A 20,981-nucleotide genomic window follows, 5' to 3' on the forward strand; every position below is an offset into this window, starting at 1 on the left:
TTGAGTGCCATTATGTGACCCATTTCGTTTAGTTTGTTGGCGTCGCAAAAACTATGTGCAAAAATATCAACGTGCACAAGGGGTAGATGTTTTGAATCACTTATTGATGAGAGAGGGCTTAATAGATCTAAATTCTTGGTTTAAATTGAGGTACATTACCTGAAGTGAGTCTGGCGTACACCTCTGGGCAGTATGAGAACCCTATGAATGGCAGCTGTTCCGCACTAAACTGATTCTTCTGATGAATGTCGATGGAACTGAATTTGTTACTGTTGTCATCCTGTCCCTCGTACTTGAAGTGCTTCGTGTCCGTTATAGAGTCTATTTTGGGGTCAAAAGGTGCCGGGTACGTGTGAATGTTCTCCCAGGTCCACAGTTTCTTGTTGAAGAAGGAGTGAGCCTTCAGCTCTCTAGCACCGTTGTGTCCTAACCTTTTGGTCCTGTCCGCTATTAGACACTTCTCAATGAGATCCATGATTTCGGGTGATGATGGCTCTGTAAAACATACGCAATTGGTTACAAAATTAGCACCACTTAACTAAACTTTTTCAACATCGCTCTTGTTAATTCTCTTCTTTCAACATTATCGAACTCTTTTAAAACTGGCTCCAATACAACGTCGTTCATATCAGTCCATTGGCATAATACTCTTCAGCCAATTTACACAGAGAAATTCAGATCACGAGAGAAATACAAATTGAGCTTGATTGAAACCCGGAAAGCAATATATAGCATTATGCAATGTTTGATACACTAAATATAAACCCGATGAGGTCTCGAGTAACAAAAAGCTTTCTCTCTACGTGACGTGAGAGTTCGGATTTCCTTGTTTAGTCCATAGAATTTAAACCATTGGGCATGGGGTCAAAACGCGAGTGGTTGTGTGTATGTGTCATGTTGAGGTGAAACAACGTTTGATAGACTACAATGCACAATGAACTCGAGCGTGCAAGGAAAACTACGTGATCATCAACGTAACAGCACACACACTCTGATATACGAATGGGATCGACCAAAATTAGCAAGCTGCCCTCACATGACAACAAACACATTACAAAAATGTTGCATAAGTTAAAGATACTTTGCCTAAATAACAAAAAAAATGGCAGAATTAAACTTCATATAGATTTTTAGCAAATTCAGAGAAGATGCCGTACACGTAGATGAAAACGATTGAAAAAGAATTAGAAGAACTAAAAAATTGCCATACGTTCCGCATCTTCAATCAGTACCGCTACACAAAAGCTTTGACTCTATAATGCGGCTAACATTTCATTTCCTTAAAAAGCACGAAAGGGATAAAAGATCAAAACTGGCAGACTGACAAAACGAACGAGCTCTTGACAAAACGAGTCCCAGACAAAACAGTCCCAAAAAAAGCAGACAAAAGAGTCCCAGACAAAATAGTCCAAACTAAACAGAGTTAAACATATGCACACCAATTAACACAGGAACCACTTAAGTTATTCATATAATTGCAATTCATTGAACAAATATTAAGCTGATTACAACATAGTTTTAGCCAAAATATGTTTTTTGAAACAACTTTTCGGTGTAATCCTCGTTCATATCAATTAAAAACAAAGCATTCAGAAAATTAACTCTATGGTTGTTAATTGTTTCTAGATTACTTTTTACAATTATTTCGATATTTATTCGGGACTATTTTGTCTGGGACTGTTTTGTCTGTTTTCGTGGACTATTTTGTCTGGGACTTTTTTGTCTGGGAATATTTTGCAATTTGGGACTACTTTGTTTGGGACTGTTTTGTCTGGGACTGTTTTGTCCGGACACGGATAATCTCACTTCAGTCAGAAAAGTACAAACGAGAAAAACTTCTACCGCGAAAAACCACCCGAAGTAAACCGTTTTCTATTGAATGAAGATAGTACTCAAAATAACTGCCCTGATGAACGAATAGTGAGTTAACAAAACAATCAGCAAACTGCTGGAATTGAAAACTGTCCCCTTAGAGTGACAATGCTCCTTCTGGGCGGTCTTGCCAGAACGATGCACATACAGAGAGGTTACCGCAACAGCAGCAACTTATGGAACATAACCGACTAACCTCAGGCGAATCGCTCTCAAACGACTGGTGAGCGGTTGGATTTGTCAGTAGCTATCTACGGTTTAGGAAGGCTAGCTTTAGCTTAACTTAAGGGGCGGAAGCGCACGCGGATAAGAGGGAGCAGGAGGAGGTTACTCCTCAGTTCACACAATTAGATTGTCTCTTAAACAGTTTTGGTTAATCGCATGCTTAGAGACCAGTGAGCCGTAAGGCTCTAATAGTACTCAATGCCCGCTGGTCGCTACCTGTGTATCCAGTTTTGAGGACGAAAAGTCAAATGGGTCAGACAAAAAATCGGTCAAGCGAAAAATTGCATGAAAGACCACGGGACTAATATAATTGCTACAAAATTTGTTTGAGAGCAATTAATCACCACTTAGAATTTTCTAGACAGGTGTCACACGTTTTGATCTCGCACGACGGGCGCTCAATATCATCTTAATTTTAAAATTAAATAAAATTTAAAATTAAGAACCACCCTTCACAACATAAAATTGTCTTTAAAAACAGTTAGGGTCAGTCGCATACTTAGAGTAGCAAGGTATAAGACTCTAAGAGAGCTGCTCGGCCGCTTAATGCCTTCCGGACTTTACCTGTATATCCAGTTTTCGAGGACGAAAAGTTGAAAGAGCCAGACCAAAAATAGTTCAAGCGAAAAGTCGCATAAAAAGAACAGAGGACTAATATAATTGCTACAATCTTTTGAGAGCAATTAATAAGATCAGACCGAATTATTACTCTATATTTAGATCTATTTAAAATCCCAATTGAAAATTTCCAACGAAAAGAAGAAACGTCAAAAATCTGTAGGTATATTCGAAAAATATTCCTGTCATGGATAGGAACAACAAAACATAGACAAGATAGTCAAAAATGGTCAAATCGAAGAAGCAGGAAAGTTAAAAATAGAAAGGATGGTATTTGAGTTTGGATTCAAATCCAAACGAGAACTGTGTATTAGATAGCGTCGACGTCTCGAATAGTCACTTCACTTAATCGATGCACACAAAATTTCTTGAACATGAAAGAAAGAGTGAAAAGGTTATAAGAATAGCCGAAATTTGAGAGCCCGAGATCAAGTGGTGTAAAAGTGTTTATCCAAGCAATTTCTGAGATAATAGACAGAATCTAGCACCGGTTTAATAGCAGTTATTGCACAAGCGAAGCAAATAAAAACGTTTCCAAAATATCTAAGATACTCAGGTACCTTTTGACTTAGAGTTACGGGGAGAAAACCTAGCCAGGAAAATAAAACAATTCAACTAATGGAATTCAACGCCAGCTCCCCCAGTAAATTTGAATACCCGCGCAATAGATCAACGTTAAACACTGTCATGAATAGACAAACATATACGACTAACGCCGGACGAATTGCTTTCAAACGACTGGCGAGGGATTGCCTTTGGCTGGATTGGGTTGCAAGCTTAGGCCTAAGGAACCTATCATTCCTGTGTGAGGTAGGCAGGAAAAATGGAGAGGTGACAGACCTATTAACTCCCTCCATACCATAAATATCTGCCTTCTCGGAAGCTTCAGTGAGCCATACCGTAAGAGCCTACTGAAGCTCTAAAAAATCTGTCGAGGGACTTAATTGCATAGGTCTTTACCATTGTCGCCCGTTTTTTACGACGAAATGGCAAATTGTCAGACGAAAATTCGATTAGCGAAAAGTCGTACAAAAATATCAACAGGAAACGATTAATTGCTACAAAATTCGGGAGTAATTAACTAACTAATTGCAAAAGAGGCACTCTAAATAAGATGTCCCTTTGCTCCAGTTTGAGCCAGCCTAAACTAGGGGACGACTGTTAATACTAATCAAACTTCACAACAGGTGTCAAGCACAAAGTAAAAGCCATCAGTATCCAAATGTGATTTTCCCGTCGTTGGCTTCGAAGAACAAAAAATAGCTCTTGTTCAAACCCACTTGAGTCGGGGAGCCACTTGAGAGTAAAAGGAGTTCAGTCAATTTTAGCCGATCGATATATTCATCGTAGCGGGTTGTGAGGTGTATCATTAGAAAGCCCGTTCAGCGTAGAATATATAATTTAATTTTTTTATATTGTATTTTTTCACGGAGCTATCGAGGTTTGGAGTTTTTCGAGGTTAGTTTCGAGGTTTTCGTTGTTTTTGTTCATATTTTCCGTATTTGAGCATTTTTTGCTGAAAAATATAAATTGGTGACAATAATGTTTGGTTTGCCTCTAAAGATAGTAGTGTTGGATTTTTTGAGCCCAATTTTGAGCCGAGCTAATTATTCTGCGAAAGTTTTCACAATTCAGCCTTCCTTTAACAGTGTTCTTCAATTAAAATTTTGCCCGTTTTTTGATAAATTGAATCGATAAATATGAAAAATGCGTAAATTATTTTAGATATATTGACATTTTTGTCTCATTACCCATATCCACAATATTCACAACAATTATGTGCTCCTAATGGACGAACAGCTATAGCAAGGCTGGTTTTGTAAATTTGACCTAGTTGTTGTTTTTATAGTCCAAAAATAATTTAGAAAATTCAGTCGTGGCTTTGCATTCTTTGCTTTATTTAAGTTGATTACAGAACAAAACAATTCAAATCAAGAGTTACTTATGACATGTCCCATTGGCTTCCTCTGGAGGTTCAAGAAAACTAATTTTTAGTCGAAAGCTTATGGTCGTTTGGACTTTTAAAAACACTTGTTTGAAAGAACAATGGATTATTGAGCTTTGCTACATTTTTAAATCTTTGTTTTTAGCTTAAACTTTTAGCTGACAGTCAGCAAAAACAGGTCGCATCGTCTTACAAAATTTAATGTTAATTGCGGTTTTACATTTTAAGTAATGTCTTTTCGGCTTCGATATTACGAGTTTTCACAAAAAATTTGAAATTTCTGGACATCTTCCAACCTTATTGACAGGTCAGATATCACAATGTTGGTGTTTAAAAAGAAGGCACAATTTAAAACATACCCGGCAGATTGCCGGAAAATAGCCGCCGTTGATTCAAATAAGCATGATTGGGATTGAACGAATAGAATATATTGAAAAAAAAAGATTTTTGTACAAAAATATTTTTTAAGTCCGATTTATTTTGATGGCATTTCGTAGTTGAACATACTTCTGTTTCTTAGAGAGAGGCTACAGGGGCTACTATCAACACCAAAAAGCATTAGAGGTGGTAACTAAAACTTATAGGAACGACGTTCAAATAGCGGGCATCTAAAATTGGGCTTTATGGGTTTATCCCGTTTCTATTTCTGACTTCAATTTTTTATACCAACTCTGTTCATTTTGAATTTCTTTGCTTAGCAACCGATGTTCAAATTCACTTTTAGCAGAATGAGAGAAGAGAGAAACTAGCCTAGAGAAGTCAAAAAGATTTCACGCAAAATGTTGAAAAAGCGGCAAAATGGTAAAGCGAAAAAAAGTTTGACGAAGTAAAAAAAAATACGAGCGCAATAATAGCCGGCTGGGAAGATGAGGGCGGCAATTAAATATCAATTTTTTCAATGAAAAGATTAAGGTTTCAACGGCTTTCATGCCGCTTTCTCAAAAACTAATTGAATTTTTATTTCTCGTCTGTACTCGGCTTTGTTTTGTGGACCTACGACATATTCTGGAAGATGACAGGTGCCAATGTCTTCATATGGAGTTTTGAAAATTTTTTTTAAAGATTTCAGGTGATATGCAAAGGTTTTTTTTATTTGTTTTTAAATATATAAACGTATAGTTTAAATTTGCAGTTTTTGTTCTTCTCTGCCCACTTGTCTCCGAGTACTTGTTGCTGGTCACATGTCTTTTCTTGAATTTTTGAAAGTTTTCTAACTATTCCTGATTTGGTAGACAATTAAGTCGAAATGTGGATGAGCGGGGTCGAAGAATAGGTGCAAACGCACATAACCGAGACTCCTTGTCTTTTGCCTTACTATATGCAGACGAGGGACTCATCCGGACCAGCTAAACCTCAACCAATTACGCTTTACATTTGGATTTGTTAAATTTAAAGTTTTAAAATTTTTCAAGAAAAGAATTTGATCTCTACGGTATCCTACCTACTGCTGTCCTCACATGCCATAATTTCCATTCTACACTAACAGTGGTGGAACTTATTTAGGTTAGTAAACGGGAAAACAAGTTAATTTCTGACAAGACGTGATTTTTTCACCTGCAAATCTTTTCTTCGCTGAACACAAAAATCAAGCCATTATCATTATCTCAATATTGCACCGTTTTGACAGAAACCTGTACACAAAACGGTTCCAAAAAGGATTAATTTGCACAGATTTCCTAAGAGGGAAACTGAGCTTATTTTATACAATTTTTTAAAATAGCCCCATATCAAAGTTTTGTAAAAATAAAAATATTCTCCTTGCTATGATAATACTGATACCCTTTTGGGGGATGTCCCTATCACAATTGATTAATTCATATGTTTAAGGAGGTGGTTCGACCAGAGGATACATGTCCAATTTCATAATTCAATTCCTACCATAGTCCTCCTCGTCAGATGGGAAGTCAATTTTGTCGACGTGGTTGTTGATCCTAGAGTATGTCTTGACCAAAGTGTCATCGTAGAATGGCGTGTCCTGGTACTTCATCTCGAATATCACCACTCCCAACGACCACCAGTCACACTCTTGTCCGTATACACTCCGACTGGAGGACTGACTTTTCAATACCTGGAGAAAAAGGAATAGCAACATTAATAACCAATTTTGTGATTCGTCAAATCATTTCAAGGTTATTATTATTATTGTTGCTAAAAAAGCGTTAATCTTTTTGAAGGCTATCATTGCCCAGAAGCGATAACCAAAAAAACTGACATTTGAAAAGCTAATGATTCTTTTTAGGATATTTGTGGAACCAAAAAGGGCAACCACATAAGTGAAAATGACCAGTAGAAGGAATTGACCATTCAAACTTCTAGCAAACTAGATGCCTTCACCAAACACGTACCGTCCCAAACCCTAGTCTTCGAAACAACCTATACTAAATCAACGAAACTTACTAGCTCTCAAGATTATGAAAAAATTCTCGAGGCCACACAGAATTCAACTTACAAGTTAAATTTAACCTTCTTTAACTTTTTAGGCCCTGCCTCCTGTGCCGAATTAGGCGATTACCCGAGCATCCCTCTAACCCCTCGAAGGTTAATCAGGATGCTCATCGTTATTATATCTGAATGGACCCCCTTTTTGGTTTTCGAAAGTATCGGGACATGTAAAAAGTCGGAACACGTATGAAGTTCCTATTTTTCGCTACTATTGCAATTCTCTTCTAAAGTATACCAAAATAAATTGAACAGACACCTGGATTGCAACATCGAGATGAGTTAGCGTGGGTGAGCGACGCGTGCAAATCATACAAGCGACAAATCACAAAAACGACCACAGGACTAATATAATTGCTACAAATTTCGTTTGAGAGCAATTAAACATACCCGACAGATTGCGGAAAAAGCAACCATTCCCTCCCATAATCCCGATTAGGATTGAACGAAAAAATATATATTGATTGTAGTACAAAAATGTTTCTAAAATGTGAACTATTTCGATTTAATTTTGCAATTGGAAACTCCTGTTTCTTAATAAGATGCATTGACTAGTATCAATAGCAAAAGGATTCGAGATGGTAACTAAGACTTATAAGAACGAAGTAAAAGTATTGGGCATCTAAAATGGTGCTTTATTGTGTTATCCCGTCCCTGAAAGATACGGACTCAGTAGACTCTACATGTTTCTAAAATGTGAACTATTTCGATTTAATTTTGCAATTGGAAAACTCCTGTTTCTTAATAAGATGCATTGACTAGTATCAATAGCAAAAGGATTCGAGATGGTAACTAAGACATATAAGAACGAAGTAAAAGTATTGGGCATCTAAAATGGTGCTTTATTGTGTTATCCCGTCCCTGAAAGATACGGACTCAGTAGACTCTACACTGTCTTGCTGAGCAACTGCTCTTTAAAAACACTTAGGGCACAAAGAAGTGAAACTAGCACAAAAGCCGGAAAAATTTCAGGCTTAATGTTGAAGAAGCTGAACTAAGGCAAAGCAGAACGAAACTTTGTTCGATGAACTAAAACAAAACAAGAAAAAATAAAAAAAGTTAAAAAGCTATCATATCCAGCTGAAAAGATGAGGCCATCAAAGAAGACCGAAATTTCTCCTTTTTTATTAATTGCTGAGATTTTATATTTTGATTGAGAATCGGTACAACTTATTGCTGCTTCTATTAGCTTCCCAAATAACCTTCAATTAGAGTGACACACTCAGTTGACCTTATTTCCTTGAAAGCTTGAACTAAAGTAAAGAAAAGTAATTCTAATAAAAGTGAGGGTGACGTGTGACCAAAATCGTAATTACGCGAATGAACAAAACAAAAACAAACTCGATCCGCGAAGAGTGGTCACGGACGCGATTCAGTCTAAATTGCAGAAATGGATAAACTAAAAGCAGATTTAAAGAGATAGTGACGTCATATGGTCGTAACAGAAATTTTGACGGCAAAAACAGCAGGACAAATCCTGAATTACAACTCAAATATTTTTCATTGACTAAACAAAAAAGCTAGACCCAGAAATGGCTATGATTGTATTTGGAAAACCATTTAGAAAAAAACCATCAGAAACCTCGATAATAGTTTTAAAAATACAAGACAAATTGTATGGGAATAAAACCACTGTCGAGAAAAACAATCAATATTTTTAAAGTAAATTCCTGCTTCAGCGTGACTGAATTGGATTTCTCAAACTCCGAAACTACTCAAATTTGACTTCAGACATCATAAAAATGTGTGAATAGATCTTGAAAAAGAGCGCCCCAATACAATTCAAATTCTAGGAATTGTAAACAAAAACAAAGAGAAGGCATTATTAGGCCTAGCTATCGCTTTGCGGACATTTCACATAACCGACTAACGTCGAACTAATTCCTTTCAAACCACTGCCAATGAGTTGGCTTTCATATCCGTCAGCTTGAGCACAGGGATGAAAGCCTATCTGCGTGCGGGGACATGAAAAAGCGCGAGAGAAAATCGTACCTCTGGTGAAATGTAGTCAGGAGTTCCGACAGCTGTGCTGCATCGAATGAGTCCATCAGGGTCCAATCTGATCGCAGTTCCAAAGTCAGTCACTTTCAGATGACCTATCAACAACATTACTCTATTATACCAGTATCTCTCATAACGACTAATTCGATCTACAAAAATGCTGTTCATATTAATATTCTGAGATCAAACCAAACCATCAACTAATCGTGAATTTTTTCTCGTTAATTAATAACTATAGTAAAAAAGGAACTGTAATAAAACTAAAATTCAATTCAAAGGGATTAGCTGAAAGAAACATTTGCCCAAATAATCAGCATATTTGTGATTGCAGCTATATGCACCCAAAAAAAGATCAATTTCTGAAAACATCACTCAATGTTTCCTTTTCTCAGTGAACAAAACATTTTGATAACTTCAGGTTGATACATAATTCTTGTTTTCGCATTGATAATGGTTTTTTACGGCCAAATAAGAGGTGGGGCTATCCATTAGCCATTTTAATATGCGCTTCTAATGGTGCAAAAATACCATCTTAGAGGTTCAGATTCCAACTGGTAACAGTCCCAAATGGAAACGGTTTTAATTTCTTTTTCTAGTTATTAGCTGTATACCTTTGGAATTAATGAGACAATTGTCTGGCTTGATGTCTCTATGGGCGAAACCCATGTTGTGTAATGCCTCAATGGCCAGAATCATCTCAGCAGTGTAGAATCGGATCAGGTTCTCGTCAATTGACAGTTCCTCGTTATCCAGGATACCACTGAGCAGATTGCCTCCTGGCATGTAGTCCATCACCATGTACAGGTACTTTGTATCCTACAGACAAAAACATTGACTTTCAAACCGGGATTTTGATATCGTTAGTTGACATGAGAGTCACTAATTATCACAGAAACATCCCAGACATAGGTTGAAAAAAGGGTTATCTATACTCATTCTATGTTCATGGAAAAAAACTTATCAAGTACCTGGTGTTGATTACTTAATTTCATACCTTGAACAAAATTGGTACGTCCAAGACTCCTCTGATTTGATTTGAATTAAAAAAAACGATTCGTGCAAATTCAAAACCATTGGCAGCTTATAAACACTATCATACGCGAACAATGCATCGCCTATAAACCGTATATGGTGCACCTAAAATATCGACATCAATGAAATTATCGCAGTATTTTCTGATGCCTGGGTTCGAACCCACTCTTGTCACATGTGCTAGGTTCTATAATCGTGGTGTAGAATTTTTCGGAAATAGAACCATTCGGTCGAATGCCTTTTTGTATTCACATTTTTGGAGGTTTTATAAACAGCCGATAAAAACAATACAAGTATGGCATCTAAGAAACCATATCCGGTGCTTTTTTGCTTGAAGTTGTCAGCGACTTTATCATCGATGATTAGAAGTTTGGTGATATGGTACCTGAAATGCCCAGTGACACTTGACGATCCAGTCACTTCTGGCAAATGCCATGATGAACCTCTCCTCCCAGAAACTACTCATGCCCTCTGGTCTAGTCAACATTTCACTCTTCAAGATACATTTCATCGCATACACGTTCTCACTTGCATTATGCCTCACCAACTTCACCTACAAATAAAAAAAGAAGTATTAGGAAGTTTCAACTTGAAGCAGTGTTAAACTTTGTAGATGAAAACTTAAGCGCACTCAAAAACTAGATAACGTTTTATAATGCCTATGCGATTGGTAGAAATGCAAAGTGCAGCAACTCCTTGACTAAGTTTTATTCAAGAATTGAGAAATCTTCGTCAATGCCGCTTTTGGAACTCAGAGAGATCGATAAATCCCGTATGAAGCTGTACATCCATCATAAGATTCAATATCTCAAATACTCGAATAAGTAACAAAAAACGATTGCTTTTGCTATTTTAATTTTAGCTTTTCTTCTAACTCTACAATTATTTCTGATTTTACAGCAATTGTTACGTAATAAGGATTGCGGGTCGACGAGTATGAAAATCAAAACCAGCGGAGGAACTTGAGATCTTTCTCAAACGCGAGTTAGAACAGCGGATTGAAGATCAAACAACATCCGACTTTTTCACTTTCAATGACATCAATTGTTTGGTTATGCAACTTTTCTGATCACAGAACAACAGGCGGGTCTGTTCACATCAACGCATAGCAACGACTTTTTGTTAGAGGAAGAGGATGCGAGCTCGGAATATCCATATTTCCCATAACAACCTAATCTGGTTTCAGCTACGCTCGAAAGTTCTCAAATTTTAACCATTAGTTCGGAAAGCATGCACTTAGTTAACTAGCAGATTGCCAGAGGTTAGCCGCAACAGCTTCCTATATCTGCAGTCTAAAAAGATAAAAGAAACAGACCAAATAGAAACTTTATTAAATGACGAGATGTTAAATTTTGATAAATGAATCTGTCTTTATTATTGCTTCTTTTAACTGCTTTCAGATAACCTTCAATTAGAGTGACATACACTCAATTGACTTTATCACTTTGAATTAGAGAAAAGGAAAGTCAATTTCAGAGCGAGGAAGTCATTTTTGTGAGTGTGGTAAGTCACTTGTGATCAAAAACTTCATCACGCGAGTGAACAAAAAAACTCGCTCCATTAAGAGTGAGAAATGACATCACGCACGCAATTCAGTTGAAATTGCATGAACGAATGAACAAAAAGCATATTTGAAGTGGTTGTGACGTCATATGGTCGTAACAAAAATCTTCACGACGAAAGAAAAACCAAGAGAAGGCCAATGACAGCCTCGGCTATCGCTTTGCGGCTATTAAAAACAAACTTAAATAGAGGAGAACGCCTAATAACCGTTGAGAGGCTTACGGCAATTAACTCAATCGAGCGATGAACATTTTAGAACGATGCAATATATCCTTACGATTACATACACCATTCTAGTCATAAATAAACATTCAACTATCAAGTTGTGTTTTCAAGAAACAGTTGCTGGAAGAAAGCAACTGTTTTTCGCAAGAAATCGGACAAGGAATTAACTCTAACAAATTTTTTCTATCTAACTTTTGAGACTTGATTGTTGCTGCACAACAAACGGTCTAGAGACAAATGGTCACGAAAAAATATTACATAAGATAAATACAGGACTTCAATAATTCCCTAAAATTTTGTTCGGGGACATCTAATCAATAAAATGAAGTTCTCAACATACCGTATAATTACAATGATTTCTTCAAATTATGCTTCATTCAAATTCTTGAATAATGCTTCAAACTATCTTTATTCTGTTTCATAACTTTGCCTTTTGTGCGCATTATTAGCTAGAGAAACGAACAAAGCTGGCTGTTGAGAGGGGTCCAAATTTTAAGTTTCAAACCCATCCTCCTCTCGTTGGACGGATTTTCTTGCATTACGAATATCTTTTGTTTGCCCGCAAAAATGCTTGAAATTATTGAGGAACAGAAATATGACGAGCGAAATGGTTGACAATTGCGATCCCAACACAAAATACAGAACAAAAAATTGCAAACCTAAAAACTGCACTTTGCATCATGAGTAAACAGAAAAATCCCAAAAGACCCAGCGACCACTTCGCGGCTATTTAAAAGAAAAACATTTCAATTCCTAGATCAGTTCTGACTGCGATATATTTATAAATATAACCAGCTAGCGTCGGGTGAATTGCTCTCAAACGGCCGGCGAGCGGTTGGCATCGGTAATCACCATCTCCAGCTGGGGCTTAGGGATTTTTAGCTATGGGGAGGGGCGCACATACTTAGAGGCTAGTAAGTCTTAAGGCTCTAAGAGAGCTGCTTAGCCACTTAATGCCCTCCGGTTTAAACCTGTTTATCTAGTTTTTGTGGACGAAAAGCCAAAAGGGTGATAAAAATTGGTCGAGCAAAAAATTGCATGAAAAGACCACAGGACTGATTTAATTGCTACAAACTTCTTTTGAGAGCAATTGATTGCGCAAGTGGCAATTGTGGACAAGCAACATCAGATACGCCAGCAATCATGTTAATTCAATTTAAAATATGAAACAATTTGAAAAAAAAAACGTATTACTACAAATTAACCTTTAATCAATATTTAGGGAATAATGTCGGTTTTATTCAAAACTTCTTTTTCGAGATCTTTCAGTAACTATGGTACATTATTCCGATCACTGATTGCAACCTTGAAAATCAATTGTTCAAAAAGTCTGCAAATAAAGAATATCTGAGCGCTCTTCTTACTGTCATTGATGCACGACATGGGAAAAAAGCCAGATATTGCAGGTGGAAAAGTATGTAAATTTAGATTTAAGTCTCTTACTGATTCTATCTTTCTTTTCAAAACATTCTCGGATAGGCCAATTGAGTAGTTTTTGAATTTTAGCAGGCCTTTTTAATAGGTGAGTCGAGCAGAATAATTCACACGGCTAAGTAACAAAGCGGTTAATAAAGTTTTCACAAGGCACATTGGAAAGTAATATTGAAGCTCGTAATTAGTTTCTTTTTAACATGTCATTTTACTAAGAACATTTTCTGTCTCCTATAAGGTGAGGTGCATTTCCCACGAGTAGGGCATCTACAAAACCATATACGATTAGTAGATAAAACAGGGAAACCAGCCACCAGCAAAATTTGTTCCTTTTCTCCTAACGCTAATCGCGCACGTCGAATGGAACAAATTTTACTGCTGGCTGGTTTCCCTGTTTTATCTACTACTGTATATTCACTCTATATTCACTTCTTATACAATTAAAAACTATCCTTTCTTGTCTCACTTAGTGCAAACCACTAGTACAGAGTTAAGCTGGTAATTAACCATTATCAGACGGATAGTTCGGGTTCTATCCCCACCGACTCCGGTGGACGTATCCCAGTACTAGTATAAAACTAACAAGCACGTAAAACCAACTTGCGAAAATGAACTTGAATAAAAAAGAAAACTTGAACAAAAAATGAAAATATTAAAATAATTAAAATTTTCTTATATTCCCTTAATCAATATTTAACCAATCTAAAACTAAAACTTCCTGTCTCACTTGGCGTAGTGGTTAAATCATCGAGTCTAGTTAAGTTGCTTTAGCAAACGGAAGGTTTGGGGTTCCTTCCTCACTGACTCCAGTGAACGTCCCCCGATAGGCGATGCCGCCTTTCAGGATTTTGATGAAAAAAAAACTATGAAACTAAGTGAGATAAAAAAACAAAAAAAGAAAACCAAATTCACAGTTCTTAAAAAGGATGATCCCTGCTGTGAGATTGTATATGGGACACACTGTGATGGATATACAGTCAAAAACACTGAGATCGGTGGAAACACAGTGATAAGTGTTTTTTTTCCAATGTAACTTGCGAAAATTGGTGACGCCTCTGCGGGGATCGGTGTAAGGACCTTCAATCTTGGTCCCCCAACCGCTTCACGGATAACTTGTACACAAAACCGGCTTAACTCTAAACTTTAATGTTAAATCTTTCAGCATATTCCTTGAATCTATCTTTGGTGAGTGTATATCTATATCTATGTAAATAAATACATAATCTACACTTAAAATTTTTAAATCTAAATCCACTGATGTGTTGATTTTCTTTACACATAATACAAGTTATATATAGAATAGGATCATTATAATGTATATTCATATGATTAATATAATCTCTATTCTTAAAGTAACCTTTACAGATATAACATCCAAATAAACTATCTAAACATTTATCACAACATTTTCTCCATGATTTATATTTACAATCACTACATTTTACTGATGTAGACATTTTCAATTTGTATGTTTTCAAAAATGAAATTTTTGTCTATAAAAATAAAGATGTCTAAAGTAGAAAACGTAAACTTTTGTTATATTTGTGATTTGGCCTTTGAAACAAGGAAACAATTTGCCAAACATAATTTAAGTGATGAACACTTAAATATGGCAAGAAAAGAGTATGAGGATGAAGTGGAAGATCCGCAAAGCGGCTTCTCCGATGAAATCTTGGAGAGGGTGTATAATCCGGATGAAGATGACTATGTTCACAAACCCAAAGATAATACTAAGGATATTATTAGAACTGAATCTAAAACTAAAACTAAACCTAAAACCGTAGACAACATCTACACCAGAATTAAGTATGAATGTAAAGAATGTCATGAAGAATTTAGGAATAAAATAGCTCTAACTACTCATTCATATAGTCATAATCGCAAGTATTTAGAAAACACTGAATACTTTGATATAAATTCTAGCCAGAACATGAAAGAATTTTATATTACTGATAAAGCTGGAAATTACATTGAAGATATAGATGAAGCCATTAATAACTCATTAGAAGGAATTAAAAACTGTTACCAGTATAGAAAAGTTAAGAGTTTTAAATATAAGATTACAGTCGAGTGTGATTATAAGAAGAGAACCAAAGTAGAAGTTAAAATTACAAAAATATTCTTCAATACTGACTATATTAATAATAACGCAATTTATGAAAATGGACACTTCACTCAATGGCTAAACTTCGAAAAGGAAATATATGAAGGTTATGGTTATGATTTCGAGTTTCTTGGAATAAGAAGTATTCAGTTGAACATTGAACCAACTAAAGCATCTATTGGTACCCATATAGATTTACCAGCTGATCTCAAAAACTCTAAATCGATATTGAATAAACGAAGTTATAAATACAATTGCTTGCAACTAACTATTACTGCTTGGCTATATCCTGCCACGCACCATACAACTCGAGAAAGTAAATATGTAGATAAACTTATTGAGCCAAGACAAAAACATGAAGATGACTTCGGATATATATTAAGAATACAGAAATTATATAATATTAATATTTGGTTATACACACCTTGTGGTGGGGGTTAAGTAGAATTGTTTAAACCAGTGGATGACTTTAATAAAGATAGAAAAGATGTAAGAATACTAGTTTGGAGTAATGGACAAATAGAACACTGTGCTCTAATTAAAAACATAGAAACCTTGTTAGATCGACCAAATAGAATGAATCACAAATTCTATTACTGTGATAGATGTACATATTGGTTTGATTCAAAAATTAAATATGACAAACATGAATGCAGCAACTCATTCAAACCAGAGATTGTTTGTCCTAAGAAAAAACATATTACTTTTATAAATGAACACAAACGTCAGAATATAAAAAATACTATAACTGCCGATATAGAATGTTGCATTGTTGAAGTCTCAACTAATGATTGTAAATATGTAATAGCTGAACATATTCCAATAGCTGTGGGTTACACCTGGCAAAGTAGCTTCAAGCACTACTTTGGTCTTGATTGTATCAAAAGATTTGCTAGAGATCTATTAGAGATAGAAACAGAAAATAATTTCAAACACAATGAAAAGATGATATTCACAGAAGAAGATAAATTATACCATGAAACTAATAACACTTGTCATATCTGCAGCAAAACATGTATTAATCCGCGAAGCGGTTACACCGATAAAGTAAGAGATCATTGTCATGAAACTGGTAAATATAGAGGACCAGCATGTAAGATATGTAATCTGAGGTATAAACAACAAAACTTCATTCCTGTAATATTCCATAATGGCTCTGGCTATGACTTCAACTTACTATACAGTGAACTCTTCAAACAGAATAATGATAAAAGAAAAGTAGATAACATACCACTAGCTGCTGGTAAGTCTAAGATGTTTAGCATTGGTTGTCTCAAATTCTTAGATAGTTATAACTTCTTAGCTATGCCTCTAGATCAAATGGCAAAGATATACGGATGTAAAACTAAAACATTATATCCATATGAATACTTTGGTTTAGATCACTTGGGCACCATGACGAAGTCGTATGACAGCGAAGCTGCCAATGGTAGCAAAGCTACCTACCAAGAAGTTATAGGTAATTTGAAAATAGAAGACTTCAAATCCTCACTACATAATAAATTACCAACACAAGAAGAAGTAGATAACTTTAATAATGAAAACAGTCATAAAACTGGTAAAGATCTAACTATAGAGTATTTACAGAATGATGTTGAAATATTAGACTATTGCATGAATGAATATGTTAAATTAACCATGAAAGAATTCAAGCTCAATCCACTACATTACGTTAGTCTCCCAGGTTATAGTTTTGATTGTTGGTTAATGTCAAGTGGTGTTACACTAGATACATTGCAAGATAAACAAATGTTAGATGATTTTGTTGGAGCAAAGAGAGGTGGTATATGTGGAATAATGGGTGATAGATATATTAATAATCGGCGAAGGTCCATATGGTACATAGACGCAAACAACCTATATGGTTATGCAATGATGCAAAAGTTACCTTATAAGGATTTTGAGTTTATTACTACTACTACTCTAGATCCGCCAAGCGGGTTCCTCGATGTAATATTGAATACTCCAAATGATAGTGATCATGGTTATTATATAGTTTGTGATATTGATTATACTAATGAATGTAAAGAGAGAACAGAGCAACTAGCACTAATGCCTAATAAGAGAAAGATAAATGATAATGAATTAGGTTACAAGGAAAGAGATGGGAGCGAAGCAAGATCCGCGAAGCAGTTACACCGATCAGAGAAATTAATCTTAGACCAAAACAACAAAACAGAATATATGGTTCATTATAGGATGTTAAAGTTCTATGTTAAGATGGGAGTAAAAGTAACAAAAATACATAGAGTAATTAAATTTAAACAAGACTACATATGTAGAGATTATATACAAAACAATACTAACAAAAGAGCAACAGCTAAAACTGAAGCAGAAAAGGATGTAAGGAAATTAATGAATAACTCACTATATGGAAGAATGTGTATGAATCCTCTGCATTTCTTTCAAAGCAAGTTCTTGCATGATGAAGAAAAAATAATGAAAAGTGTAAGTAAACCAACATTTAAGAATATAACTAGATATAGAGATTATAGCCAAATAGAATATATAAAGAAAAAATAGAATATAGCTCACCTGTATATGTGGGAGTAACAATACTCGAACTAAGCAAATTACACATGTATGATGTATTCTATAATATTCTACAACCATCCCTCAAAGATCTAACACCTCACTATATGGATACAGACAGTTTTGTATTAAGTTATAGTGAAGGTAAAGTTAGTGATGAGCATATGGATCTATCCAATCTCGAAAAACCAATCAAGACAAATAATAAAGTCCCCGGCAAGTTTAAGCACGAGCTTGGGAGTCGGATTATTGAGGAATTTATAGTCTTAACACCTAAGACTTATAGTTTGGTTACCCACGGGCAGAGCCCGTTTAAAGATAGCCCAAAGAATACTAAAGAAAAAGGAATAAAGAAGCATGATAATGCTAAACATGAAGAGTATTATGATGCATTAATGAATAATATACAGAGAACAGTAGATGAATGTAGAATACAAAAAGTTGGTAATAACATGACAACAACAAAAACAACTAAGATTAGTTTAAATATATTTGATGATAAAAGATTTTATGTAAATAACATTAAAAACTATCCTCACGATGAGAATCTATATCTATTCAAAAGAGATCTAGTAAAAAAAATCTGTGCAGCAGATTTAAATTTAAACAAAGACCTACTTATCTGTGAAACAGCTTCGCTGATAAATAATATTAAAGAGCTAACCATTAATGATGATAGAAAGTTAATCCTCGCTGCAATTACACTATATAATGATTTATTATAATTATAAAAAATGACTAAACTAGATAAACTTATAGAATTGAACAATCTAGAAAAACAAAACAGAAGAATTAGATTAGACGATAAATTAAAACAACAAGAGTATTATGGTGAAATAGAAGAGTTATTTGATCCTTTAACTAAAACACTAAATGCAAACAGTAAAACGTGGCTAGCCCACAATGAACAGAATCTAGCATTAAGTGAACAAACATTAAGAGCAATAGATTGGCAAAATCAAGAGTTGGATAAACAAACTAAGATGATTAGTGAAACTGCTTCGCAGATTGGTGAAACTGCTTCGCAGATCGAGCAAGTTGGTTCCCAGTTTAATGAAGCTTTAATGAAGTCCAATGGCAAAGCTGTAGAGGAAGCTCGAGAACTTTAAAGTTTAAAGTTAACGTTAAAGTTTAAAGTTAAAGTTCGGAAATTTAGATATTGGTGAATTTGAAATGAATGGTGTTAAACTAATTTACCAAGAAAATTCATTTATAGTTAAGGATAATATATATGAGTTGTCAGATGAATTTATAAACTTTCTTACTAACCCTAATATAAAACATGGTGAAATCGAGGAAGATGAAAACAAAATAAAAAGGTTTTTAAAGGATATTAGATATGATTTAGGAAAAGGGGATAAGAAAAGTGCTAGATATGGAACAATAAAACGTATAATGGGGGCAAAAGATGATGTATATGGTAGGGGACTAAATAGCAACCCAAATAATTTAATAGAAAGACTAGAATTATTAATACTAGAAACAAAAGCTGGTCATGATGGATTATATGACGAAATGCTAGATATATCTAAGCAACTATTATCTATGAATATTATTAATCAAGAACAACTAGATAATTTTGTTTTTAACTATGGTAAATGAATAATGATGGAACAACAACAACTCCTAGCTAAAGAAGTATTTAGTCTTCAAATAACAAAGTTTAGAAGAGAAAGAATAATACCATTATATAAAGATGAAACATGGTCAGCTGATTTAATTGATAAGTCATCTTTAAGTAAATACAATAATAATTATAAGCTTATATTAACAGTTATAGATATATTCACAAAATATGCATGGGCTATTCCATTAAAGAATAAATCTGGTTTATCTATAACTAATGGCTTTAAATTAGTATTAGGCGGAAATCCACAAGGAGGCTCTCAACCTAGAAAACCAGAAAAGTTATGGGTAGATAGAGGTAGTGAGTTTTACAATAAAACATTTAAATCTTTACTTAAAGAATATGGAACCGGCAAAGCCGCTTCAGGGATAGAACTATATTCTACTTATAGTGATTTAAAAGCTGTGTTTATAGAGAGATTCAATAGAACATTATTACACATAATAAATAAACCTATGTTCATCAATGGTGATGGTAATTGGGTAAATATATTAAATGATGCAGTCTTAACATATAACAATAACATTCATTCAACAATTAATATGACACCAGTTGATGCTTCTAATAATCCTGATAAGGTTAAATACACTTTTAATTTTAAGAATATTAAGCCAAAATTTAAAGTTGGTGATTATGTTAGAAACGCAGATAAACGTAATATCTTCTCTAAGGGTTACACTTCTAATTGGAATAGAGAACTGTTTAAAGTTAATGAAGTTCTAAAAACACAACCACCAACATATAAGATAGAAGATATTAATGGAGAGATAATAGAAGGTAAATATTATGAACAGGAACTATTGAAATCTGAGTTTGATTTTGAATCTAATAATAAAGTTTTGGAATCATTAAATATATTTCTTAAAATAAATAATGACAAGAAACAGATTCAATCAGGCTAAAAATCAATCAGGGAACTCACTTCTCGGATTAACATCAACAAACAACCTAACACTAAGTAAGGCTCGTGGGTTATTCCTAGAAGATAATGATAATATTGACATGAAGTATACCTATAAAATTACAAATGTACAACCTCCGTTAGATGAAAAGGATGTGGTTAATAAAGAGTATTGTGACAATAACTTATTATCCTCTTCTAATAAAATAGAAATTTTAAGTAGAAACATAACTGAACTAAGAAAAGGTGATTTTGATAAAGTTACAACTAAAACATTACAACTAAATGAAACACAAGTTAATGAAAATCTAATTAAAGAATTCATTAAATCAGCAAATGAAGTCACAAATGTTGTTAACTTTTGTAATAAAGTTGCTGCTGATACTATCTCTAAATATAATCAATTAAAACAAGAGATTGATAATAATAAGTTTAATCAGAATGTTACCAACATACATTTAGATGA

General features: G+C 34.6%; 1 protein-coding gene across 2 annotated transcripts in view; it reads right to left on the minus strand.

The window, feature by feature from the left end:
- The window catches only part of LOC142353285 (rho-associated protein kinase 1-like), a 50,047-nt gene that overhangs the window by 17,715 nt on the left and 11,351 nt on the right, over positions 1 to 20,981 (minus strand). For both annotated transcript variants that reach the window (XM_075405516.1, XM_075405517.1), the window contains exons 2-6: positions 10,518 to 10,685; positions 9,712 to 9,916; positions 9,092 to 9,195; positions 6,539 to 6,728; positions 160 to 495 (exon numbers count right to left, since the gene is read on the minus strand). In XM_075405516.1, the coding sequence (XP_075261631.1) occupies positions 160 to 495; positions 6,539 to 6,728; positions 9,092 to 9,195; positions 9,712 to 9,916; positions 10,518 to 10,685 (1,003 nt within the window). The remainder of the gene's footprint in view (positions 1 to 159; positions 496 to 6,538; positions 6,729 to 9,091; positions 9,196 to 9,711; positions 9,917 to 10,517; positions 10,686 to 20,981) is intronic.

This window comes from Convolutriloba macropyga, chromosome 14, assembly GCF_964194025.1.
Source record: "Convolutriloba macropyga chromosome 14, txConMacr16.3, whole genome shotgun sequence".
In the NCBI taxonomy this organism is placed as follows: Eukaryota; Metazoa; Xenacoelomorpha; order Acoela; family Convolutidae; genus Convolutriloba; species Convolutriloba macropyga.